This window comes from Megalobrama amblycephala, linkage group LG1, assembly GCF_018812025.1.
Source record: "Megalobrama amblycephala isolate DHTTF-2021 linkage group LG1, ASM1881202v1, whole genome shotgun sequence".
Classification (NCBI taxonomy): domain Eukaryota; kingdom Metazoa; phylum Chordata; class Actinopteri; order Cypriniformes; family Xenocyprididae; genus Megalobrama; species Megalobrama amblycephala.
In genome coordinates, this window is record NC_063044.1 from 27,059,013 (window position 1) to 27,082,006 (window position 22,994).

The window sequence follows — 22,994 nt, forward strand, 5'->3', positions numbered from 1 at the left end:
CCACTTCTGTCCTGATTTCTTTGAGGGGAGGGTCTATGGGTGGGTAAATATGTTTTTTTTTTTTTTCAGATCTTTTGATCTAATGGATGAAATAAGCTCACACAATTTCCATATAAACATGCCCGGAGACAACAGAAAAACTGTTTCTGCTCTGACAGCCGCAAGACCGTGTTAGAAATTAGGAATGGTGAGAGAACATTGTGCCAATCTTGGGTCTTCAGCTGACAAAGATTAAATCCCGTCTGGCTAGAGCACTTCCCCATAATGTTTACACATTAGGTCAGAAGAGTATGTGGTCTTTAGTGGCTGTTCGAACACAGACGACCACGAGTGTTTACACTACGAAAGCAATCCGGTCGAATGCGTTTTCAACTACCGCTGGAAGTGGTCGAAAGTGGACAAGCTCAAAACATTTTAGACCCAATTTACACCTGTATTTAGCATCGTCCACTTGTGATCTGATCAACCAAAACGGATCTTGATACCGGGTGTAAACAGGGCCAAATATATGTGCGTCAAACAGAATCGGAGTGGAATAATTCTAAAATGTATTTTGCTAAATGTACAGAAAACATACCAAACCATGACTTTAAAACCGAAGTATGTACAGAACCCTCATTTTTGTGTACCGTTACACCCCTAAAACAGTAAATTATAGTTAAAAATGATCAAATGATCTTTTCCAAACTCTAAAGCTGTTACTGATGTTTAAATCTGGAAAATCTGTCTCTCATACACGAAAGTCAGGGAAGGATCAATAGTTATGAATCTTACATGTGAGATTATGGTAGAATGAAAGTTTACTATCGAGCAACGACCCTGTACTGCAAACCACCTTTTATGAGTAAGTGTTTAAAATAGCTCAGTCCTTTGCTGCTCGTGTTTCATGCGGTTCTGTGTGTGGCCTGTAGGATTACTGATGCCACATTTATTGCTATTATGGGAGATCATGCCAGCCACTGATGAAAGATTCATCTTAGCATATTATCCATACATGCACATCCTTGTCATCTAATTGCATAAGACAAACTACTGGGTTAGCAACACGCCAAACATGCACAGACACATGTGACACTGGTGGCCCAACTCATCTGATCTCAGATCTGTCTTACTGACCTCTCCTGCCACCAATTATACTGCCTGCTCTTCTGAACCCCAGAGAGTTGTTTTGTTTTGATGAGAGGAATGGAGAGCAGTGTTAATGGTGTTGTAGTGACAGAACAGGTGCTGAAGTACATCCAGCCTTTCAACACTTGATATCTGAACTGTTGTTGGACCCGTCCAGAGCACAGTGTCCTGCAAATGGTTTGTGTGTAGGCCACTGAGAGATCAGACTCATCCCATAATCCCTCAGAGAGAGAGAGACCTCTTCACATTGAGTGCAAAAATTCACCCTGCACCTTTTTTTTCTTTCTTTCTTTCATGTAGCATGTTTTTGGGGATTATAGCTGTCTGCTGAGCTGTTCATATAATCGGTTTCTTAAGTACACTGCAAAAAAAGGAAAATACATTATAAAATGAACTCGATAAGCCTTATTTGAAGCCACTGCAAATTGTGCGACCACACTTCATTTAAATTTTGTATTAATGCAGCACATTACGACATTGCTACTAGGGCTGTGAATCAATATTGACTGAATGCACGGAATGTTCTTTAGAACTTCTGCAATAATATAAGCTAGCTGGAAAACTTCCGGTGAGATGTCATTTGCTGGTGTATTAAGCAGTAGTGGAATACTTAGTTTATAATCAGAATATAGTCACTTGAATAGTCAGACATAGCATTATTTTGTTATTCAAACGTAAGACGACATAATAAATAAATAAATAAAGACATACCTCAGTGTTCCTCCTCAGCTATATTCAATTCGATCATCAGTTTTCACACTTTTGTGTGGAAAAAAAGCATCAGAATTAAATATTTATTGTGCACTTTAGTTAGATTAATTGAATAAAATGTGTGTTTTCACAAGTGTGATGAAATCACACTGCACTGACTGATAGTTGCTGTAATTACAAAGGGAAAGTGTGGTGCTCGCTTTCTGTGTAATTCATTCACAAGAAAAGTTATTGTTTTTCATAAGATTTTGTGAGGACTTCATACCTCACATTGACGAAATGTATATTTAAACCTAGTTATTTATAATGTTTAATATTTAGTCAAAAACAAAACTAAGCGAAAAACCATTAGAGGAAATGGCTGATATATGCGCAAATAAATTCCACTTTGCTGCCACCTGCTGGTTTGTAATTACAGTCTTTTTTATTTTTAAATTAGTGTTTTCTATCAAATTTTGGATTTGCTACATTTTGAATAGTTCGGTTTTACAAATGCGACAATCTCAGAAGAATAAACAATGTTTGTGGTCATCACATTAAAAATAACATTTGAAGTACTGGAAAAAAATAATGCGTGTGCGTGTCTAATTACATACACGGCATTTCTTAAACAGTCCCAGTAGCTTCGTCTTTATTGCAATCAATAATTTCTATAATTGCTACTAGGGCTGTGTGGAAAAAAAGGTTGTATAGTGCTTGTATTGTGCATAATTTTTCCTGCAGGTTTCGCTCTCACATCAAAAGCGCGCACACCACTGATCTATATAAGTGGCATGCTCATAAAGCTGCCTCTCAAATAGTTTGCGAGAACTAAATTGACTTATTTCATGGCTTATTGCGCATAACCGGACAAATTCATACAAAATTATGTCAAAATGCCTATCTTGGCGAGTATATACAGTAAAGGCCTGTTCACACCGGGACGAATATCGCGCGTGATTTTCGCCGACGTTTAACGCCTCCTGACTAAACAACGGGCGCCAATGTGAGTGTGCACACCGACGCGAAAAACGCGAGGCGTAAAAGTTTTTTAAAAAAACGCCTCGGGTTCGTTTTTTTGGTTTGACGCGCCGCGTTAAAAAATTGGCCGACCAATGAGATTGGTGCTTTTGTTCACGTGCCTGGAGCTGCTGAAGTTACAGTAAAACACGACTTGGTGGCGCTCAAGCACAAAACGGTCTTGCCGAGCACACAAGACGACGAAGAGAAAGTAAGTAGACGAGGAAGACCCCTACAAACTATTCCTGCATCTCAAACAGCTCCCTAGCTTCCTAGGTCGTGTATCAGTATACCATGTAAATGAATGTGGCCGACTCCCTGATCAGTGCCCTGACTAGTGAAGTAGAGAGCTGATTGAGATGCACACTATGGGTGCTCTGCCACAGATGTGTATTATTTCTGTATTTTTACTTTTTTTTTCTTTTACATTCAAGAAATATAGTTGAGAATGTCTGTTTCATAAATATGTTTATTTACACTACCGTTCACTTGCACTACTGTCATTGTGACATATTTGCACTACCGTTTCTGACTAATATATATATATATATATATATATATATATATATATGTAGGCCTATGCCATTTTATATATGCATTTTTTTTATCTTCTTTAACTTTATTAATATCATATGTTTATTTGCACTACCGTTAAGCACAAGCGCCACATACTGTCAGGGAATGAATTTGCACTTTAACTCGGCGCATCGCCGGTGAAAATCGCTTGGGTGTGAACACAAAAAACGTCTCGAAAAACGCTGACGATAAACGCGTGCGATATTCGTCCCGGTGTGTACGGGCCTTAAGGTTTGGAACACAAATATTTGAGAGAAATGGCATGTTGTGTAACAGTATATTGGATCAGTGCATAAGCTCTTAAAGTGACAGCAGCCTAATAAATCTGCTGCTTTCTGTCATGTTAATAAAAGAAGAAAAGACAAAAAGAAAATCACCCGCTGCTCTTGACTGAATAACTTTTGTAACTTTAATTGTAAGCATTAATCTGAATTAAATTTTTTTTACAATGAATGACTGTCCAGTCAGTGTTATTTTACATTTGATTACTTTAATTTTGTATTTTTTTTGTAAATGTAGTTCAATAAAGCCTCCCTGTGCTGTGTGTAAGCTATTACAACAAAATTACCCAAATTATCAAACAATTATGAGGTAATATCAAATCTGTATGGTGGTATGGCAGTTTTCCCTGTGATATCGAAAATAGTATTGAATATCGATATTTTTAAAGGTATCAAAGTTGTAAATTCCAGTATCATGTATGTGCGTGTATATGTATATGCAATAATATAAATGGAGAAAAACAAAACATGGCGATATCAGTTTTTATTCTTATATTGTGCAGCCCTTAATTGCTACCATACAGCCTGTAAAATACATACAGTGTGTCTATCGGATGTGAAGTGTCAGAACTAAATTGCTACCATTATAATCAGTTCTTGGTGTTAAGTAGGCCTTTAGCTTCTCTCGATGATGACCTGCTGTGTTGTTACTCTAGAAACCTAAGCAGATCAGTGTCCTGGGGCACAGGAATGATTAAATGAGTGAGTGTGTGGTCTCTCTCATTTCAAATACTGTATACTACACACGGGATTCCCTCTGAGAGATTATCACTCCATTAGCATCCGTCCGCTGTGTAACGCACTGAGCTGTAATCAGGTGTTTGTGTGTTCAGCAGAGGCTGCTGGATATGTGGATTTCTCTCTGACCATCCCACTGCTGCTGTCTCTGGCTGTGTTGGTGGCCCTCGTGGTTCTGCTGCTCAACTGTGCTTCCTGCTGCAAAGAGCAAGAGATCAACTTTAAGGTGAGTGAAATGTTCTCTTGCATCTTTCTGTCTCTGAAGTCTGTAGATTGTTTTGTAGCCATTTCTGTTCAACAGTTCAAGAGGATTTCTTGATTGTCACTAATATTCATGTGATTCGTGATCTGTCAGGAGTTTGATGACCACTTTGAGGATGAGGTTGATTTTACGCCCCCAGCGGAGGACACTCCCTCTATGCAGTCGCCTGCGGAGGTTTACACACTGGCTGTTCCACCTGTGCCCCTCCCTGGACCCCCTCACCTCCAGCTGCCCCGCATGTCAGGTCAGAAGCATGTACCTTCCCCTGACAGCAATCTGCAAATGCACTCCAATGTGTTGAGTACAAATATTTATAGTATAAGTTAGGGCTGCACGATATATCGCATGAGATTGTCACGTGCATTTCGTCAGTAAAGCCGGTTCCCTGATTACCGCTAAATCGCCATCACCTGCTTTCAAATGGAGCGCCATTTAATAGACAGAACCGTAGTTCACTAAGAAGACACGCAATATCGCGTTCATTATCGCAGATGAATCGCCTTCGATATGAACGCGATATTGCGTGGCTTGTCAGTGAACTACGGCTCTGTCTATTAAATGCCGCTCCATTTGAAAGCAGGTGATGGCGATTTAGCGGTAATCAGAGAACCGGCTTTACTGACGAAATGCGCGTGACAATCTCGTGCGATATATCGCCCAGCCCTAGTATAAGATATAACGTCAGAATTGTGAGGGGGGAAAAAAAAAGTCAGAATTGCGATATATAAACTTGCAATTCTGAGAAAAAGTCAATTGCGACTTTATACCACACAACTCTGACTTTATAACTCGCAACTGCGAGTTTATATATAGTTTTACCGCTTTTATAATCCAAACATAGTTCTGAAAATAAAAAAAGTATTGTGATTAATGAAGGGTCAGCTTTACATAAGCAGTTTAGGAGTAATAGATTCTCATGACTTTGCTCTTCGGGAGGTTTCATTCTCATTTTAAGCTTTATATTCAGACTAGCTGACTTTTTTTCCTATTTCTTGCATTTGCTGTTTATTTGCTCACATTGATCCTATCTCCATGTTTGTCTAATATTTGGTGTTTTAGACGTCTCATCGGGTCCTCACGTGGCACGACACTCTCTCAGTTACATTCAGGAGATTGGGAACGGCTGGTTTGGAAAGGTAAGCCTGACTTCCTTTGTTTACATTGTACACTGAAAGTGTGAAGGTGTATTGATAGACTTGTGTCTTGCGACACATATTGTGTGAAAGCAAAACACTGACTTCTAAAAATTTGTCAAGGACAAATGTACAATTTCGCCTGAGGATTAATCTTAAATAATCACATCTCGTGATCTTGTTGGTACTTGCTCTCATCTCTATGCCGGGGGTCCTCAGGGGCCAGAGTTTGACGTGTATGAGGGAGCATTATAGGGCACTCAAGCTGTCCTCCCGCAGCCTGTGTGTGGATGTGTTTACCAAGATTAAGACTTAAGGGAAAACCTTGTTTCCTGGTGCTTTTTCCTGCCTAGCTGAGCCATGGGAACATCCTCATCTGAGCCACCTGCTGCGCTGTGGTCCGCCTAACAGGCCTTGTTTTCAGGAAGGACTCAGTTCCTGTCTGAATTACTTGGCAGTCTTGAATCAGTTCTTTATCAAAGTAATTTCTCTGTTTGTCTGCTTCTGACAGGTTCTGCTCAGTGAGATCTATGTGGACCCTGCAGTCGCCCAAGCCGTTGTCAAAGAGCTGAAGGCCAACGCCAGCTCCAAAGAGCAGAATGAGTTCCTGCAGCAGGGCGACCCGTACAGGTGAGAGGGCCTTCATCGTTCTTCTATATTAGGTTTGATAAGTGTTTGTCATTTTAGCAGTGATTATTTCAGTAGTTTGAGTAAATTTGATTCATTTTTTTTTACTGTAACTAAGCCAACTTTAAAGCATTACACCATTATGGTGCTTTTGAAGCTCAAACCACCCAATTATGTAGGGCGGGACTTGAGTTTATCCATTGGGATTTGGTTGGCTTGTGATGGGGTAATCATGTTAGGCTATGCTTTTATTAGTGGTGTTTACTTAGGCAACCATCACTATTATTGTTGCTTATACTTTTTAATCTGACACTTAACTGTAAGTATTAAATTTCAGCATGTAATTGTCCTGCACAGTTTTCATTACAGACATGAGCAGTGCCTCTTGTTGTCTTTGCATATTATTGTATGCAAGCAGAATCTGTTATATATGGCTGGACTTAATGTTTTGTGTTAATTGCGTCTTTACAGGGTTCTTCAGCATCCCAACATACTGCAGTGTCTTGGTCAGTGTGTGGAGGCCATTCCTTTCCTGCTCATCTTTGAGTACTGTGAACTGGTAAGTGTATATGTATATGTGAGTGTGTCTATAAATGTAGGTAAGTACAACCTCAGATGAACAACAATACATGACATATTACAATGTCATTATTTATTTGAAGTCCCCCTGTAGTCAATAATTTTATCCCTTAAAACTCATCTTTGATCACCGAAATGACATATTTAAATGTTTTTTTTCCTTAAAAAATGTCTTCATATCTTAAAATAGCTTGAATGTAACTCTACACCCTTGCCTCATTTAGTATAGTCTGTTCTATGAATATGCAAATGAGCCCCGCCTCCACTAGCTCAGAGATCCACTCAATTACGATCATGCTTTGACGTGATTGGTTACAAGGTAGTTTGTGGCGTCAGAAACACCAGCAATTTCAAACCATGTTTTTGAGACTATTTGGTTCACTGCAGTTTTAAGGAGAAAATACTCAGCAATGGTGTTGACCGATGAATTTGCACATGGTTTCTTAAAGCACATCATTAAATACACCACATAGACATATAAACATCATAAAAACTTGATTTTCACCACAGGGGGATAATAAGGCCAAAATTGAGAGGCCATGTGTGAAAAACTAAGTACACCCCATGATTCAATTGTTTATAGAACCACCATTAACAGCAATAACTTGAAGTAATCGTTTTCTGTAAGACTTTATCAGTCTCTCACATCATTATGGATGAATTTTGGCCCACTGTCCTTTACAGCGTTGCTTCAGTTCATTGAGGTTTATGGGCATCTGTTTATGCAGAGCTCTCTTAAGGTTCCGCCACAGCATTTCATTTTGGTTGAGGTCATCGGACTTTGATATCTGATGGCTCAGTGAGGCCTGCATAGGGAGCAATGACATTTCCTCTCTCAAGATCCATTAATGTACTAAAAACATATTTAAATCAGTTCATGTGAGTACAGTGGTTCAATATTAATAAAGGGACGAGAATATTTTTGGTGCGCCAAAACCCCCCAAAATAACGATTTATATAGTGATGGCCGATTTTAAAACACTGCTTCATGAAGCTTCGGAGCGTTATGAATCTTTCGTGTCGAATCATGATTCGAAGCGCCAAAGTCATGTGATTTCAGCAGTTTGGCGGTTTGATACGCGATCCGAATCATGATTCGACACGAAAGATTCATAACGCTCCGAAGCTTCCTGAAGCAGTGTTTTGAAATTGGCCATCACTAAATAAGTCGTTATTTTGGTTTTTTTGGCGCACCAAAAATATTCTCGTCGCTTTATAATATTAATATTGAACCACTGTACTCACATGAACTGATTTAAATATGTTTTTAGTACATTAATGGATCTTGAGAGAGGAAATGTCATTGCTCCCTATGGAGGCCTCACTGAGCCATCGGATTTCAACAAAAATATCTTAATTTGTGTTCCCAAGATGAACGAAGGTCTTACGGGTGTGAAATGACATGAGGGTGAGTAATTAATAACAGAATTTTCATTTTTGGGTGAACTAACCCTTTAAGTCATGTTTAATCAATCAGAGCGTTTCAGTCTTTTTTCTTATTCAGCTACAGTGGTAGTGAGATGCCAATAGGGATTTCCTGGAATGACGTGCGTTATCTTTCTTCTTCGGTGCATATTTGGAGTTTCTGCATGAGAGAGCCCTCTGGCTTTAAGATGGAACAGCCTTTGCCAAATCTCATTCGGTTTAATTTCGATTAATCGTGCAGCCATAGTGTAATGCTTGGTTATGGCATCAGTAAAATCTTTAGTGCTTTTATTTGTGTTTGGTACTCATTATTAATGTCTTATTGTGGTTAGTGATGTATTAGATACCTGAAAACATCTTTTTTTATTAATTCTTCAGCATCTGTCTAGTGCTCCAGATCATCTTGTCTTGCACTCTTGTAAACAGCTGAATTGGCTGGTGTGGAATCTTGTTTCACAGCCACATATGGCATCTCAAATTCATTTCGGACAAGTCTGATGAAAGCACAGATACTCCAGCATACCTCACTTCTTCATTTGTTCCCAGCACTTTAATTAGGTCAGCATCCGTCATAAGTTGCACAGCCAGTGTCTGTCAGTGGGCTGCTTCTTCCCCTTTGATTTATTTTCTGTTTTTCTTGATCTATTTTGAGTGCGCTACTTGTGCCTGAGAAGGATATGAGGCACATAACTGCATGCAGTAGGTAGCTCTCCGATTCCCTCATATCCCAATAAAGCAACAGGATTCTTTTACTGACACTGTCACTCTTACATCTTGCTGCGTTGGTACATTTTATTACCATGCTGCAAAAGATACTAGGAGCTAGAATATGATTTTGAGAGTGATTTTCCAACAAATTTGGCTTGAGGCTTTGCAAAACTTTTTAGATTTATATATTTGTGCAGCTAAACCAAAATATTATATATATATATATATATATATATATATATATATATATATATATATATATATATATATATATATATATTTATAAATTAAATAAATAAATAATTGAAACAGACTTGCCTCAGAAATGTAATTTTCTAATTTTCAAGATGTAGTTACATATCAATTACTATTACCAATGCTAAATTGCCACAATAAAGACACACAGTGTTCTTACAAGTCATACATGTGCAAGTGCAAAGTGTGAAAAACAAAAAAACAGATGTCATCTTCTAAGGCAGGGGTCGGCAACCTCTGGCACATGTGCCAACACTGGCACGCAGAGGGGTAATCGCTGGCACGTGAACAAAAGCGTGAGAGGTGTATGTATTCCATTCAGATAAAGTACCTCGTACCTGCATACAGATCTACATTTTGAGGTAATCATTCCTCATAGTAACACAGCTTGTTTTATTAAGTTAGGAGTTATAAATACTATCAAAGTGTGAGAATTAAACTGCGCAAGTCAATGAAATCTTGCAGCTCTCACAAACCATTAGAGCGACCACTGCGTATCGCGCATACACAAGTTACTGACTGACAGCTTACAGCTTTTTCCTCTGTACATAGTAAATGCTATAAATTTTGGAGATATTCAACCACGAATAAGTCCTATTAAATATTCCACACACATCGAAATGACTTTGATGCATGTGGAAACTCGTGCATACCTGGTCACTTCATGTGTTTTTTCTGATCGGATAGCTATTCAATCGTGAAAAAACATTACATCTTTCACATTCAAGATGAAACTAGATGAAACTGGAAAAATCTGGTTGTTGAAGCCACATATGTAATCCTTAATCTTTCTAAAATAGTAAAAACGAAATATGCCAGGGCGTGTTATAACTCCTTCCGGTGCCCAGATATGACAGCGCTACTGCAGTACGCATCACCGCAGAGGAGTAGCTGAGCATCTCTCTGCGTGCAAACTGCCGCAAATTAAACTGAAAGTTCAGCGTCACATCCTGAATCTCAACACTCAGTCGTCTTCATCAAAAGTAGTGACACTGAATTATCCAGTGCTGTTACTGCTCTCTCTCCAGTTGCAGTCTTTGATCTTAAAATTGGCTGATGATAAATAAAATGCAGCTCATATCTGTTGCTTTCTTTGACGTGAACTCTGTTAAATTTGCAAATGGCGTGGGGATTGAAGATTAGATTTAGATTAGTTTTGCGGAGACATATTTATGTATGGAAGCCTGTTTCCACCGCCAAATAAAAAATAAAAAAGTAATTGCAACCTTTTCTCACAATTCTGAATTCTTTTCTCAGAATTGCGAGGTATAGACTAACAATTGCAAGAAATAAAGTCAGAATTTCGAGTTATAAACTCACAATTGCGTGTTGTAAACACAATTTTGATGTAAACTCACAATTCTGACTTTTTTCTTGCAATTGTGATATAAACTCGCAATTGTGATATAAACTCGCAATTCTGACTTTTTTCTTGCAATTGTGATATAAACTCGCAATTCTGACTTTTTCTTGCAATTGTGATATGAACTCGCAATTCTGACTTTTTTCTTGCAATTGTGATATGAACTCGCAATTCTGACTTTTTCTTGCAATTGTGATATAAACTCGCAATTCTGACTTTTTCTTGCAATTGTGATATGAACTCGCAATTCTGACTTTTTCTTGCAATTGTGATATAAACTCGCAATTCTGACTTTTTTCTTGCAATTGTGATATAAACTCGCAATTCTGACTTTTTCTTGCAATTGTGATATAAACTCGCAATTCTGACTTTTTTCTTGCAATTGTGATATGAACTCGCAATTCTGACTTTTTTCTCAGAATTGGGATATAAACTCACAATTGTGACTTTTTTCTTGCAATTGTGATATAAACTCGCAATTCTGACTTTTTCTTGCAATTGTGATATGAACTCGCAATTCTGACTTTTTTCTCAGAATTGGGATATAAACTCACAATTGTGACTTTTTTCTTGCAATTGTGATATAAACTCGCAATTCTGACTTTTTTCTTGCAATTGTGATATAAACTCGCAATTGTGATATAAACTCGCAATTCTGACTTTTTTCTTGCAATTGTGATATGAACTCGCAATTCTGACTTTTTTCTCAGAATTGGGATATAAACTCACAATTGTGACTTTTTTCTTGCAATTGTGATATAAACTCGCAATTCTGACTTTTTTCTTGCAATTGTGATATAAACTCGCAATTCTGACTTTTTCTTGCAATTGTGATATAAACTCGCAATTCTGACTTTTTTCTTGCAATTGTGATATAAACTCGCAATTCTGACTTTTTCTTGCAATTGTGATATAAACTCGCAATTCTGACTTTTTTCTTGCAATTGTGATATGAACTCGCAATTCTGACTTTTTTCTCAGAATTGGGATATAAACTCACAATTGTGACTTTTTTCTTGCAATTGTGATATAAACTCGCAATTCTGACTTTTTCTTGCAATTGTGATATGAACTCGCAATTCTGACTTTTTTCTCAGAATTGGGATATAAACTCACAATTGTGACTTTTTTCTTGCAATTGTGATATAAACTCGCAATTCTGACTTTTTTCTTGCAATTGTGATATAAACTCGCAATTGTGATATAAACTCGCAATTCTGACTTTTTTCTTGCAATTGTGATATAAACTCGCAATTCTGACTTTTTCTTGCAATTGTGATATGAAACTCGCAATTCTGACTTTTTTCTTGCAATTGTGATATGAACTCGCAATTCTGACTTTTTCTTGCAATTGTGATATGAACTCGCAATTCTGACTTTTTTCTTGCAATTGTGATATGAAACTCGCAATTCTGACTTTTTCTTGCAATTGTGATATAAACTCGCAATTCTGACTTTTTCTTGCAATTGTGATATGAACTCGCAATTCTGACTTTTTTCTTGCAATTGTGATATGAACTCGCAATTCTGACTTTTTCTTGCAATTGTGATATAAACTCGCAATTCTGACTTTTTCTTGCAATTGTGATATAAACTCGCAATTCTGACTTTTTTCTTGCAATTGTGATATGAACTCGCAATTCTGACTTTTTTCTCAGAATTGGGATATAAACTCACAATTGTGACTTTTTTCTTGCAATTGTGATATGAACTCGCAATTCTGACTTTTTCTTGCAATTGTGATATGAACTCGCAATTCTGACTTTTTTCTCAGAATTGGGATATAAACTCACAATTGTGACTTTTTTCTTGCAATTGTGATATAAACTCGCAATTCTGACTTTTTTCTTGCAATTGTGATATAAACTCGCAATTGTGATATAAACTCGCAATTCTGACTTTTTTCTTGCAATTGTGATATGAACTCGCAATTCTGACTTTTTTCTCAGAATTGGGATATAAACTCACAATTGTGACTTTTTTCTTGCAATTGTGATATAAACTCGCAATTCTGACTTTTTTCTTGCAATTGTGATATAAACTCGCAATTCTGACTTTTTCTTGCAATTGTGATATAAACTCGCAATTCTGACTTTTTTCTCAGAATTGGGATATAAACTCACAATTGTGACTTTTTTCTTGCAATTGTGATATAAACTCGCAATTCTGACTTTTTCTTGCAATTGTGATATGAACTCGCAATTCTGACTTTTTTCTCAGAATTGGGATATAAACTCACAATTGTGACTTTTTTCTTGCAATTGTGATATAAACTCGCAATTCTGACTTTTTTCTTGCAATTGTGATATAAACTCGCAATTGTGATATAAACTCGCAATTCTGACTTTTTTCTTGCAATTGTGATATAAACTCGCAATTCTGACTTTTTCTTGCAATTGTGATATGAACTCGCAATTCTGACTTTTTTCTTGCAATTGTGATATGAACTCGCAATTCTGACTTTTTCTTGCAATTGTGATATAAACTCGCAATTCTGACTTTTTCTTGCAATTGTGATATGAACTCGCAATTCGGACTTTTTTCTTGCAATTGTGATATGAACTCGCAATTCTGACTTTTTCTTGCAATTGTGATATAAACTCGCAATTCTGACTTTTTCTTGCAATTGTGATATAAACTCGCAATTCTGACTTTTTTCTTGCAATTGTGATATAAACTCGCAATTCTGACTTTTTCTTGCAATTGTGATATAAACTCGCAATTCTGACTTTTTTCTTGCAATTGTGATATGAACTCGCAATTCTGACTTTTTTCTCAGAATTGGGATATAAACTCACAATTGTGATATAAACTCGCAATTCTGACTTTTTTCTTGCAATTGTGATATAAACTCGCAATTGTGATATAAACTCGCAATTCTGACTTTTTTCTTGCAATTGTGATATAAACTCGCAATTCTGACTTTTTCTTGCAATTGTGATATGAACTCGCAATTCTGACTTTTTTCTTGCAATTGTGATATGAACTCGCAATTCTGACTTTTTCTTGCAATTGTGATATGAACTCGCAATTCTGACTTTTTCTTGCAATTGTGATATAAACTCGCAATTCTGACTTTTTTCTTGCAATTGTGATATAAACTCGCAATTCTGACTTTTTCTTGCAATTGTGATATAAACTCGCAATTCTGACTTTTTTCTTGCAATTGTGATATGAACTCGCAATTCTGACTTTTTTCTCAGAATTGGGATATAAACTCACAATTGCGAGAAATAAAGTCATAATTTTGAGTTATAAACTTACAATTCTGACTTATTTCTCAGAATTGTGAGATATAAACTCACAATGACAAGTTATAAAGTCCAATACTGAGGAAATTTTTTTTTTAACTCACAATTCTGACTTTATAACACACTATTGCAACTTTATATCACACAGTTCTGACTTTATAACTCACAATTCTGACTTTATAACACACAATTCTAACTTTATAACTCGCAATTGTGAGATTACATCTCGCAATTATGAATTTATAACAAGCGATTCTGTCTTTATAACTTGCAGTTGTGGGTTATACCACACAATTCTGAGAAAAAAGTCAGTATTGTGAAATAAAAAGTCACAATTATACCTTTTTTATTTTTTATTCCATGGCGAAAACAATCTTCCGTATTTATGTGGCCAAGAGTAAATGGAACAGTTTTAACAAAATGGATATCTATCTGATCAGTTAAAATGCATGAATGAACAGGTGTAAATAGCCCCATTGGAAATCCGTTCTTCAAAGCTTAAGTTATAAAGTCTAACTAAAGGATTTTGACAAATGTAATGGGTGGGTGTTGTTGTTATTATTAAATATAATAATAACAACACTATATGCCAGTTTACTGCTTGGTGTTTGTGCAAACTCACATTTTGAATCATCTGAGAAAGAGACAATATTCTCTGGTTCCTTTCAGTTTCCGCTGCGGGGTTGATTCTGCTCATGCTCTGTAATTAGTTAGCTGTTAATCCCACAGCGGTAGTGGTTAGTAACATCCTGCACACCTGACCAGTTGTTAGGAACAATGCCTGTGGTCTGGGATCCTCTGGGCCTGAGCAGGTGGATGGCTTTGAGCCATGCCGCCCGTCTCCAGAGATAGCATGAGCTCACTGCGGCCCGCTGTTGCGTAATGCAGTCTGGGCTGTTTCCTTAGCTGGTGTTTCAGCTCGGGTTTCGACCCAAGTCGTTCCCTCCCAAGTCAGAGTGTAGCTTCACACGGAAGAAGAGGCTGAGACATAGACCAATTTGGGCGTATGGTCCTACGATTTCTCATCTAAGAAGAATAATGGAGAAGCCTGGGCATTTCGTTGCACATTTCTGGCCTTATTTCCCACACTAGACCAGTTTGTGCGGCATATTGACATTCTTATCGAGAGGTTTGGTTGAGGTCATCGATGGCTGAGTTCAGAATAGCATACTACTTGTATTATTTTTCAGGGTGTAGTATGTTTACTCTGGACAGTGTGGTTTTCTGGATGTGTGACCTACTATGTTTGACAAAACGTGTAGTGTAGTCAAACAACCAGATCACAATTCAGTGTGCTTAGCTAGATGGACATGTGATAGATACCACTTTTTCTCTTTCAAAATTTTATCTCATTCTTGACTCATTTTATTGGACTGGCAAAAATAACATTTCCAAGATAATTAGATCCCAGTTGGGTAATTACACATGCTGATGTCTTTAAACTTGATAAGACCATGTGACAAAAATGTTAGTTTTAAAATGTTTTTTGGTTGCATAATGTTTTACAGTTTCACATACACTGTCACTTAAGTTTTGGATCAGTAGGATGTTTTGTTGTTTCTGCTGTTCTGCTCAGCCAGGCTGCATTTATTTGATCAAAAATACAGTGATATTGTGAAATGTTATTACAATAAAAAAAAAAAAACTTTTTTCTATGTGAATATATTGTAAAATGTAATTTATTCCTGTGATCAAAGCTGAATTTTCAGCATCATTACTCCAGTCTTCATTGTCACATGATCCTTCAGAAATCATTATACTATGCTGATTTGATGCTCAAGAAACATTTCTGATTATTATCAATGTTGTGCTGCTTCATATTTTTGTGTAATACATTTTAGATACACTAGATAATAGATAATTTCAAGATTTAAAGCAAAAACAGAATGTTCTGACTTTTAGTTCTGACTTTAGCTTTCACAAATTATGCTACATAAAATATACCAGCACAAAACAAAAACAGCAGACAGACTGAATGAAAATGCAAAATCACTCTGTAACAGTAGATTGTTCTTATGGAACAGCATGTAAACAAATCTGTGCTGCACTTATAAACACTACTTTATGGGAAAGAGGAAAAGAAAATGCCATCCACACTTTTCTGAAGACAGTCAGTTGCCTTTAGAGATACATTCATATAAACCCCAACCCCAGTTCTCTATTGCTGTGCCAGGTACAGTATTTGCTCTGCAGGCACCTCTGTGCTCTCCTCTCCTCTTTGCGTTCATCTTCAGAATTTCCCGTCTCTGGCCTGTTAACATCCTGTTTACAGACTTCATAATATTTTTTTCACACAAATTACATTTTGGGAAATGATAGCAATGCAGTTTGTGTGCAAGGTCAGAAGAGAGATCAGCCAAAATAAAGCAAACAACGATCGACCGTCCATCGATTGGAACCGGCCGGATTTTGCTCCAAACGCAAGATTGGTAACCAGACGGTTCTGATCAATGGCCTCTCTATTCTGAACATATCAGCAGCAGCGCTCTTCTAATGAGAGTCAGCTGCTGGTCTACTCATTTCCAGGTTATATGGTGCAGAGCCGGAAGTTCTTTTTTTGAGACTGAATGTTCCATTACTGATTTTAATATTTTACTTTATATTAAAATGTTTGCTTAATGTTTTGCTCTCCCAAGGTAGAGAGAAGCACATGTGAATTGGATGGCTGATTTTCTTTGTGTATCACTGGTAACTACTAGTAACCCTGACACAGTGCATTTTAGAGAGAAATATAGCAGCAGGGTGCAACTGGAGCTGGTTTGCAGAATGCCAGTTGCTCTCTGATTGAGTGACAGTCTCTCCTGTAAAGGCTTTCTTTAGGGAGCTGCAACAAGTGTATGCGTGTTTGTGTTTAAAGGCCAGACCATGCCCCTGGTAAGATTTAGGGAGAGCTTTTGTATGTTTCACAATGTTGTGCACTTAAAATTTACTTTAAAAAAAGAGAACGTGTACATTTGTGTCAAGAACAAGCTTGAGCCATATATCCCCCAAAATAAAAAAACGAAACAAAAAAAACACTTTGTGATATTATGACAATTAAAGGGTTAGTTCACCCAAAAATGAAAGTTATCCCATGATTTACTCACCCTCAAGCCATCCTAGGTGTATATGACTTTCTTCTTTCCGATGAGAACAATTGGAGTTATATTAAAAAATATCCTGACTCTTCCAAGCTTTATAATGGTAGTGAATGGGGCTCAAGATTTTGAAGCCCAAAAAAGTGCATTCACCCATCCTAAAAGTAATCCACACAGCTCCAGGGGGTTAACCCTTAAATGCATACCTCGGGTCTTTAGTGACCCGGGACGTCATTCACTACCCTCCTCCTCATTCATTTTTTAAAGTTAGACATCAACCTTCTTGGTATTCCTCAATCAATTCATTATAAAGAATATAGCAAGAAAAAAATCATAAAACTATAAAAGAATGCCTATTTTTGCGTTCATTTTGTGTAAAAATTGTATAGGGTCGCTAACGACCCGAGGTGTGTATGAGTGTATGTATATTTTTTCTGCACAACAATAATTGAATCTTAGATGACAGAATAAGTGCAATTCACCTTTATTACACAAGGTGGCAATGTCTGATACACAATGCTGAAGTGACGACTCTTTCAGACAGAAAGTGTAATAATAAGAAAAACATGAAATGGCTCAGCGATTTACTGCAGAGCAAGTACTGAACGCAATCAAATATGACTGTAACTCTTACTGGATGGATCTGGTGAAGCTGTTAGCGATTGAAATATTGATTTTGAAGATGTTGAAAATTATATAGTTTTGAGAATGTTTGAGATCGCGAATGGGCTCATATCCGTGACCGCAAACATAAAACTAGCCCATTATTTGCTGAATTTACTGGGAAATGAGCTCTGACGAGGACATGGTGATGGCATAAAACATCTGCTCAAACTGAGCCCTTTCAAGCTCCAAAAGGTAACAAAATATGCTTTATTTTATTCTTCTGTAACTGTTACTCTAATATAAGAGGAGTTTTATATTATCGCGACAGGTAGAGATCCTTCCGTGTTAGATATAGATCCGGGTCGATAAAGACCCGAATATGTAAGAATGATTGGCGAAACAGTCATGCATTTAAGGGTTAATAAAGGGCTTCTGAAACAAAGTGATGCATTTTTGTAACAATAATTAATCACTGGCTTTCTGGCAACAGCCGTATGCAAGTTGAGTTCCGGCAGAAGAGTGACCTCTGACCCGATGTATTGACTAATGCAGAAGCGCAGAGGAAAACACACACAAATACACACATTTTTAAATAGAAATGTCGGAGGATTTGAGTTTGAGTTTGTTGCCCAGCCCTATTTGTTTAAACCGTGAAAGGCATCTACTCTCACCTAAGCTTAAGCTGCTCCTACATCCTACGCGATACATTGGGTCAGAGGTCACTCTTCCGCCAGAACTCGACTCACTAACAGCCGTTACCTGAAGCCAGTTATTATGGATATGCATATTTTTCTTACAAAAACGTAACCCCCCTAAAAAATTATGGTGTTTTCAGAAATGAGAATTTAATAACAATGACCAGTGAGAATAATGGGAATTACAAAGAAACTAAATACAACATCTGAATACGGCTGGGCGATATATCGCATGCGATTGTCACGCGCATTTCGTCAGTAAAGCCGGTTCCCTGATTGTCGCTAAATCGCCATCACTTGCTTTCAAATGGAGTGCCATTTAATAGACAGAGCCGTAGATCACTGACAAGCTATGCAATATCGCGTTCATTATCGAAGGCGATTCATCTGCGATAATGAACGTGATATTGCGTGGCTTGTCAGTGATCTACGGCTCTGCCCTACATCTGAATAACAATAATAATAATAATATTGTCATATTATATGCAAAAAAAGATTGATACTAAAAATAGGCTGCAGCTTCATTTGGCAATGTATAATTTTTCCTCTTCTTTCCTTTTGTTTTTCTCAATATTCACATCCTGTTGAATGAATGTTTACTGAGTCATATACTCTTTCATTCATATCATTGGCTGGTCATAAATAATGGACAATTTTTTTAAAATTGATAAATTAAAGGCAGAACTGATGGCAGTTTTCCGAGCCTTATGTTAGGTGCAAACAAAGCTCCTTTGCCAGCTTGCTTTACAGGTTGGCTGATTTAACAGAAAGTTAATCATATATTACATGGCTGCCAGCTGTAACGCTGTTTCTCCTGCAGTATTCCAAAGGGAGTACTTTGCCCTGTGTGTCGCTAGGAGTCTGAGATAACAGGATCCTCTTGAGACCAATGTCTATGCACTCCTTGACTTGCGTAATAATACACAGTCATTGAGCGAGTAGACTTGAAGTACTGGAAACGGTTGAAAGGTTCATCAGACTAATTAATATGTTATTTATTGACATGGTTATAAGTGGAGGCTGAGTGTGCAGTTTAATTAGCAAAAGATAATACTTTCTATGCAAGAGCTTCAACGTTATCAGAATAAATAGTTTTCACGTGACGTCACAGCCTTCATCCATTGCCCAACAGCTAATTTTACTAGATTTGTACTGAGTACTAATATAGTAAGACTTAATTCAGTATACATCTTAATGATGATGCATACTGTATACAAGCAAGCCGATGAACCCAGAATATAAACAAAGCAGTTTCTCGTTTTTTTTCTTCATAGAAAACCATTATAAAGAATCATTTAGTGCATTGCATTCATGGGCTCATCTGCTTGCCTGTATGCATCATCATTAAGATGTATACTGAATTTGATCTTTAAATACCACATTTTAGTACTTTAAGTCTCTTTAAGTGTTTTTCATATGTGTTTTAGAATGTCCTGCTGCTTTTAGTGATTGAAATACTGCAGCAGGCGCTGTATATGGATCACAAGAGCCCAAAACTATGCTCACATATTTTAGTTTTTTCTTCTTTTGAGAGGTGATCTAAGTATTCATGGCTTGAAACAGATGGAAAAGTGACAGGCCTGTGCTGCAGTTGGATGGATGTGGATGTTTTGCCCTCCAGGTCTCCGTGCCAATCGCGTTACTGAAAATTGTGAATTATGTGATGAAATGAAATGCAGTCTCCCCAAGAGCTAAAGTGACCTGTAGTCTTTGAGCCCAGAAACCCAACACAGCTGAACAGCCCTGATCTGCCCGCACGGTCTTACTGCTGCTTTTTTATTTTTAAATTACTGTGACACAGCATATAGTAGTCACTATTAAATAGCCTTTCCCTTATTTGGTTGAGTTACCCTGGCGGCAGTACAGCATCTCTACAGAGAGAGAATACTGCCCCTCTGTGGCTGCCTCCGCAAGTTACCTTTCACACAGGCTGTTATATATCCATGCTGATTTATCCTCAACAAAACTTGATCATTTCAATCTAAATACTGTATGTGCTCTGATATCTGCTTCTCAAGATGCTTATGATCATGTTTCAGCAAATTATTTGGTTCTGTGGTCTTAAACCTTGATTCTTTGTGGTTGGGTTGTAAATGTCCTATAACTCTTGCCCTTGTGTTTTGGTGTGTAGGGGGACCTGAAGAGTTACGTCTCTCAGCATGAATGGCTTTACAGGAATGGAGAACTACTACAGCTGCAGAAAATGGCCTGCGAGATCGCAGCGGGAGTCACCCACATGCACAAACACAACTTCCTGCACAGGTTAACCCTACAAATTTCTCATTCAGCTCACTTTACATCTCAAAGATGCAGATACATTACATTTCCGTTCCATTTCTCAGTGATTTGACATTACTTAACCGTTATGCGAACATCTTACAGGCATGTTTAATGCAACTCATTGCATCTGTCTGAATGCACGTGTGTGTTTTTGTCCAGCCTTTCCTCATCCGTGCTGGCTGTCCTCTTTTTTTTTTCCAAAAAAGGCCACGGCGCTGTGAAAGGCAACGTTGCACTTTCATTCTTTCCCTTCCAGTCTTCTGGAGGAAGGCTGAGTTATCTAGGGTGTCTTGCCATGCTGAGCGCGTCTGTACCCTCCCGCATGCTCAGAATATGCTGAAAGGTGTCCGATTGCACAGCTCCCCTGGATTATGGGGTGTTGGCTGTCCTCCACCGCTGGGATATGATGATTCTGCGGTTTGAGCGTAAGAGGATCCCCTCGTATAGGGCACGGGGAGTGGGCGGGGTCGTCTGGGCTACAACTCCAAAGGAGGCATGGAGATTCCGAGCTGTTGTTGTGGCTGTCGTGAAAATACTGGATTTTTGGTTTCGGAGGTGATTTACTGCAAAATGCTGTTTGACACTCCCACTGTGGGCATCTACACATTTAGTTGTCTGAAATGGCACAAAGCCCAAAGAGCAGTGGTATCTTGGGAAATTTAGCCATGGTCAGCAGCTTTGCATGTCCAAATGCAACTTTTTTAGACTGCTCATGTGCTAAAGGCCTGCTGAACCCTGTTTAAAGTCATTGGTCTATTTTTTGGGGTCCAAGCATTAAAGAGGCAACCTTTTTAACCCTTATTTTTATGCCCTAAAGTGTCCAGGAAATTCTTGGTAGAATGACCCAAAATCCCACCCACTACTGAGGCAAGTGCACAGACACTCAAACAACACTAGGTGGCGTAATAATAAGGACTATACATTCACTATTCTGTTTCACTTTAAACTCCAGGGGCCGTATTCACAAAACATCTTAAAGGATTAGCCCAAGCTTTACTCATCCTCAAGCCATCCTAGGTGTATATGACTTTCTTCTTTCTGATGAACACAATCTGAGAAATATTAATAAATATCCTGACGCATCCGAGCTTTATAATGGCAGTGAACAGAGGCCACGAGTATGTGTTGAAGAAAGTGTCTCCGTTTAAATCCATTCATCCTAAACGTCCTCGGGGGGATTAAAAAAGGCCTTTTGAAATGAATTGATGTGCTTGTGTAAAAAAAAAAAAAAAACATATTTAACAAGTTATGAAGTAAAATATCTAGCTTCCACCAGACCGCCTAATAAACTCTTGCAGCTCAAAAAGCTTACACTATGTCCTACGCCTTCCCTGTTCAAATTATGTAAAAAGTGTAACTGACGAGACAGTTTACACTTTCTTCGTAACTTTAAATACGGAAGGCGGTCTGGCAGAAGCTAGATATTTTACTTCATAACTTGTTAAATATGTTTTTTTTTTTACACAAGCGCATCAAATCATTTCAGAAGGCCTTTATTAACCCCCCTGGATCCGTGTATATAAATAAATCTTAAATAAATAAATAATGTCCGATTACCTGTGGCAGTTGTTTTTACAAGTTCACACCTAAAGATAAAAATATAATAAGTGTATTTGGCATGCTGTTGAATGGGATCGAGGGCTCCGAGCTTGGAGTTTAGCCCTAATCCAGAGTTCTCCCCCATATCCCCAGCCAAGAGTGAGGAACAGGGTGGCAGAGGGATGCAGAAAACTGTCGAGGTAACTAGTTGAGTTGGCTCTCATCTGTGCATTCCTCCTCTCGAGCTGATTTGATAGACCGTTTGAACGCGCTCCTCCCAAACTTTGTTTATAAAACATAATTTGTGGCTTGATTTCTGCAATCTTTCGCAGACATGTAAGAGGCTGACAATTAGCTGAACATATAGTAGTTTAATTATTGACAGCCTACATTTTTTAAACATTTTTATTTTAAAACCTTTATTTGGATGTGGCACCATGTTATCTCATTCTGCAATATTTCTATGATTAAATCGCTGACCGACTCCTTCCCCATCAGCCAATCGATGTGGTCATAGTTAGTAAGCGTGTTGACATCATCCATAGCAACGAGGTCAACCCCGCCCTTACTCTTAGCTTGAGACTTCTGTCTTTTCCTTAGTAAAAGTTGGTCTCAGCAGCTTTGTGAATAGGTTTTCAGAGAAGACTCTTAACTAAGAACTTTTACTGCCATTTAGGAGAACTCTTAGTGGTAAGATAAAATGTTTTGTGAATACGGTCCCAGAACTATATTTGCTGGAATAATTCCCTGAGGTCTGGCAA

The 22,994-nt window shown here is 37.8% G+C and overlaps 1 protein-coding gene across 2 annotated transcripts in view; it reads left to right on the top strand.

Annotated features, from left to right (window-relative positions):
• lmtk2 (lemur tyrosine kinase 2) overlaps positions 1–22,994 on the top strand; it is a 47,081-nt gene that overhangs the window by 14,300 nt on the left and 9,787 nt on the right. The window contains exons 2-7 of one of the 2 annotated variants that reach the window (XM_048187041.1): positions 4,529–4,659; positions 4,789–4,939; positions 5,755–5,831; positions 6,340–6,458; positions 6,927–7,014; positions 20,546–20,676. In XM_048187041.1, coding sequence (XP_048042998.1) covers positions 4,529–4,659; positions 4,789–4,939; positions 5,755–5,831; positions 6,340–6,458; positions 6,927–7,014; positions 20,546–20,676 — 697 coding nt within the window. The remainder of the gene's footprint in view (positions 1–4,528; positions 4,660–4,788; positions 4,940–5,754; positions 5,832–6,339; positions 6,459–6,926; positions 7,015–20,545; positions 20,677–22,994) is intronic. The other variant, XM_048187049.1, reaches the window with a different exon arrangement.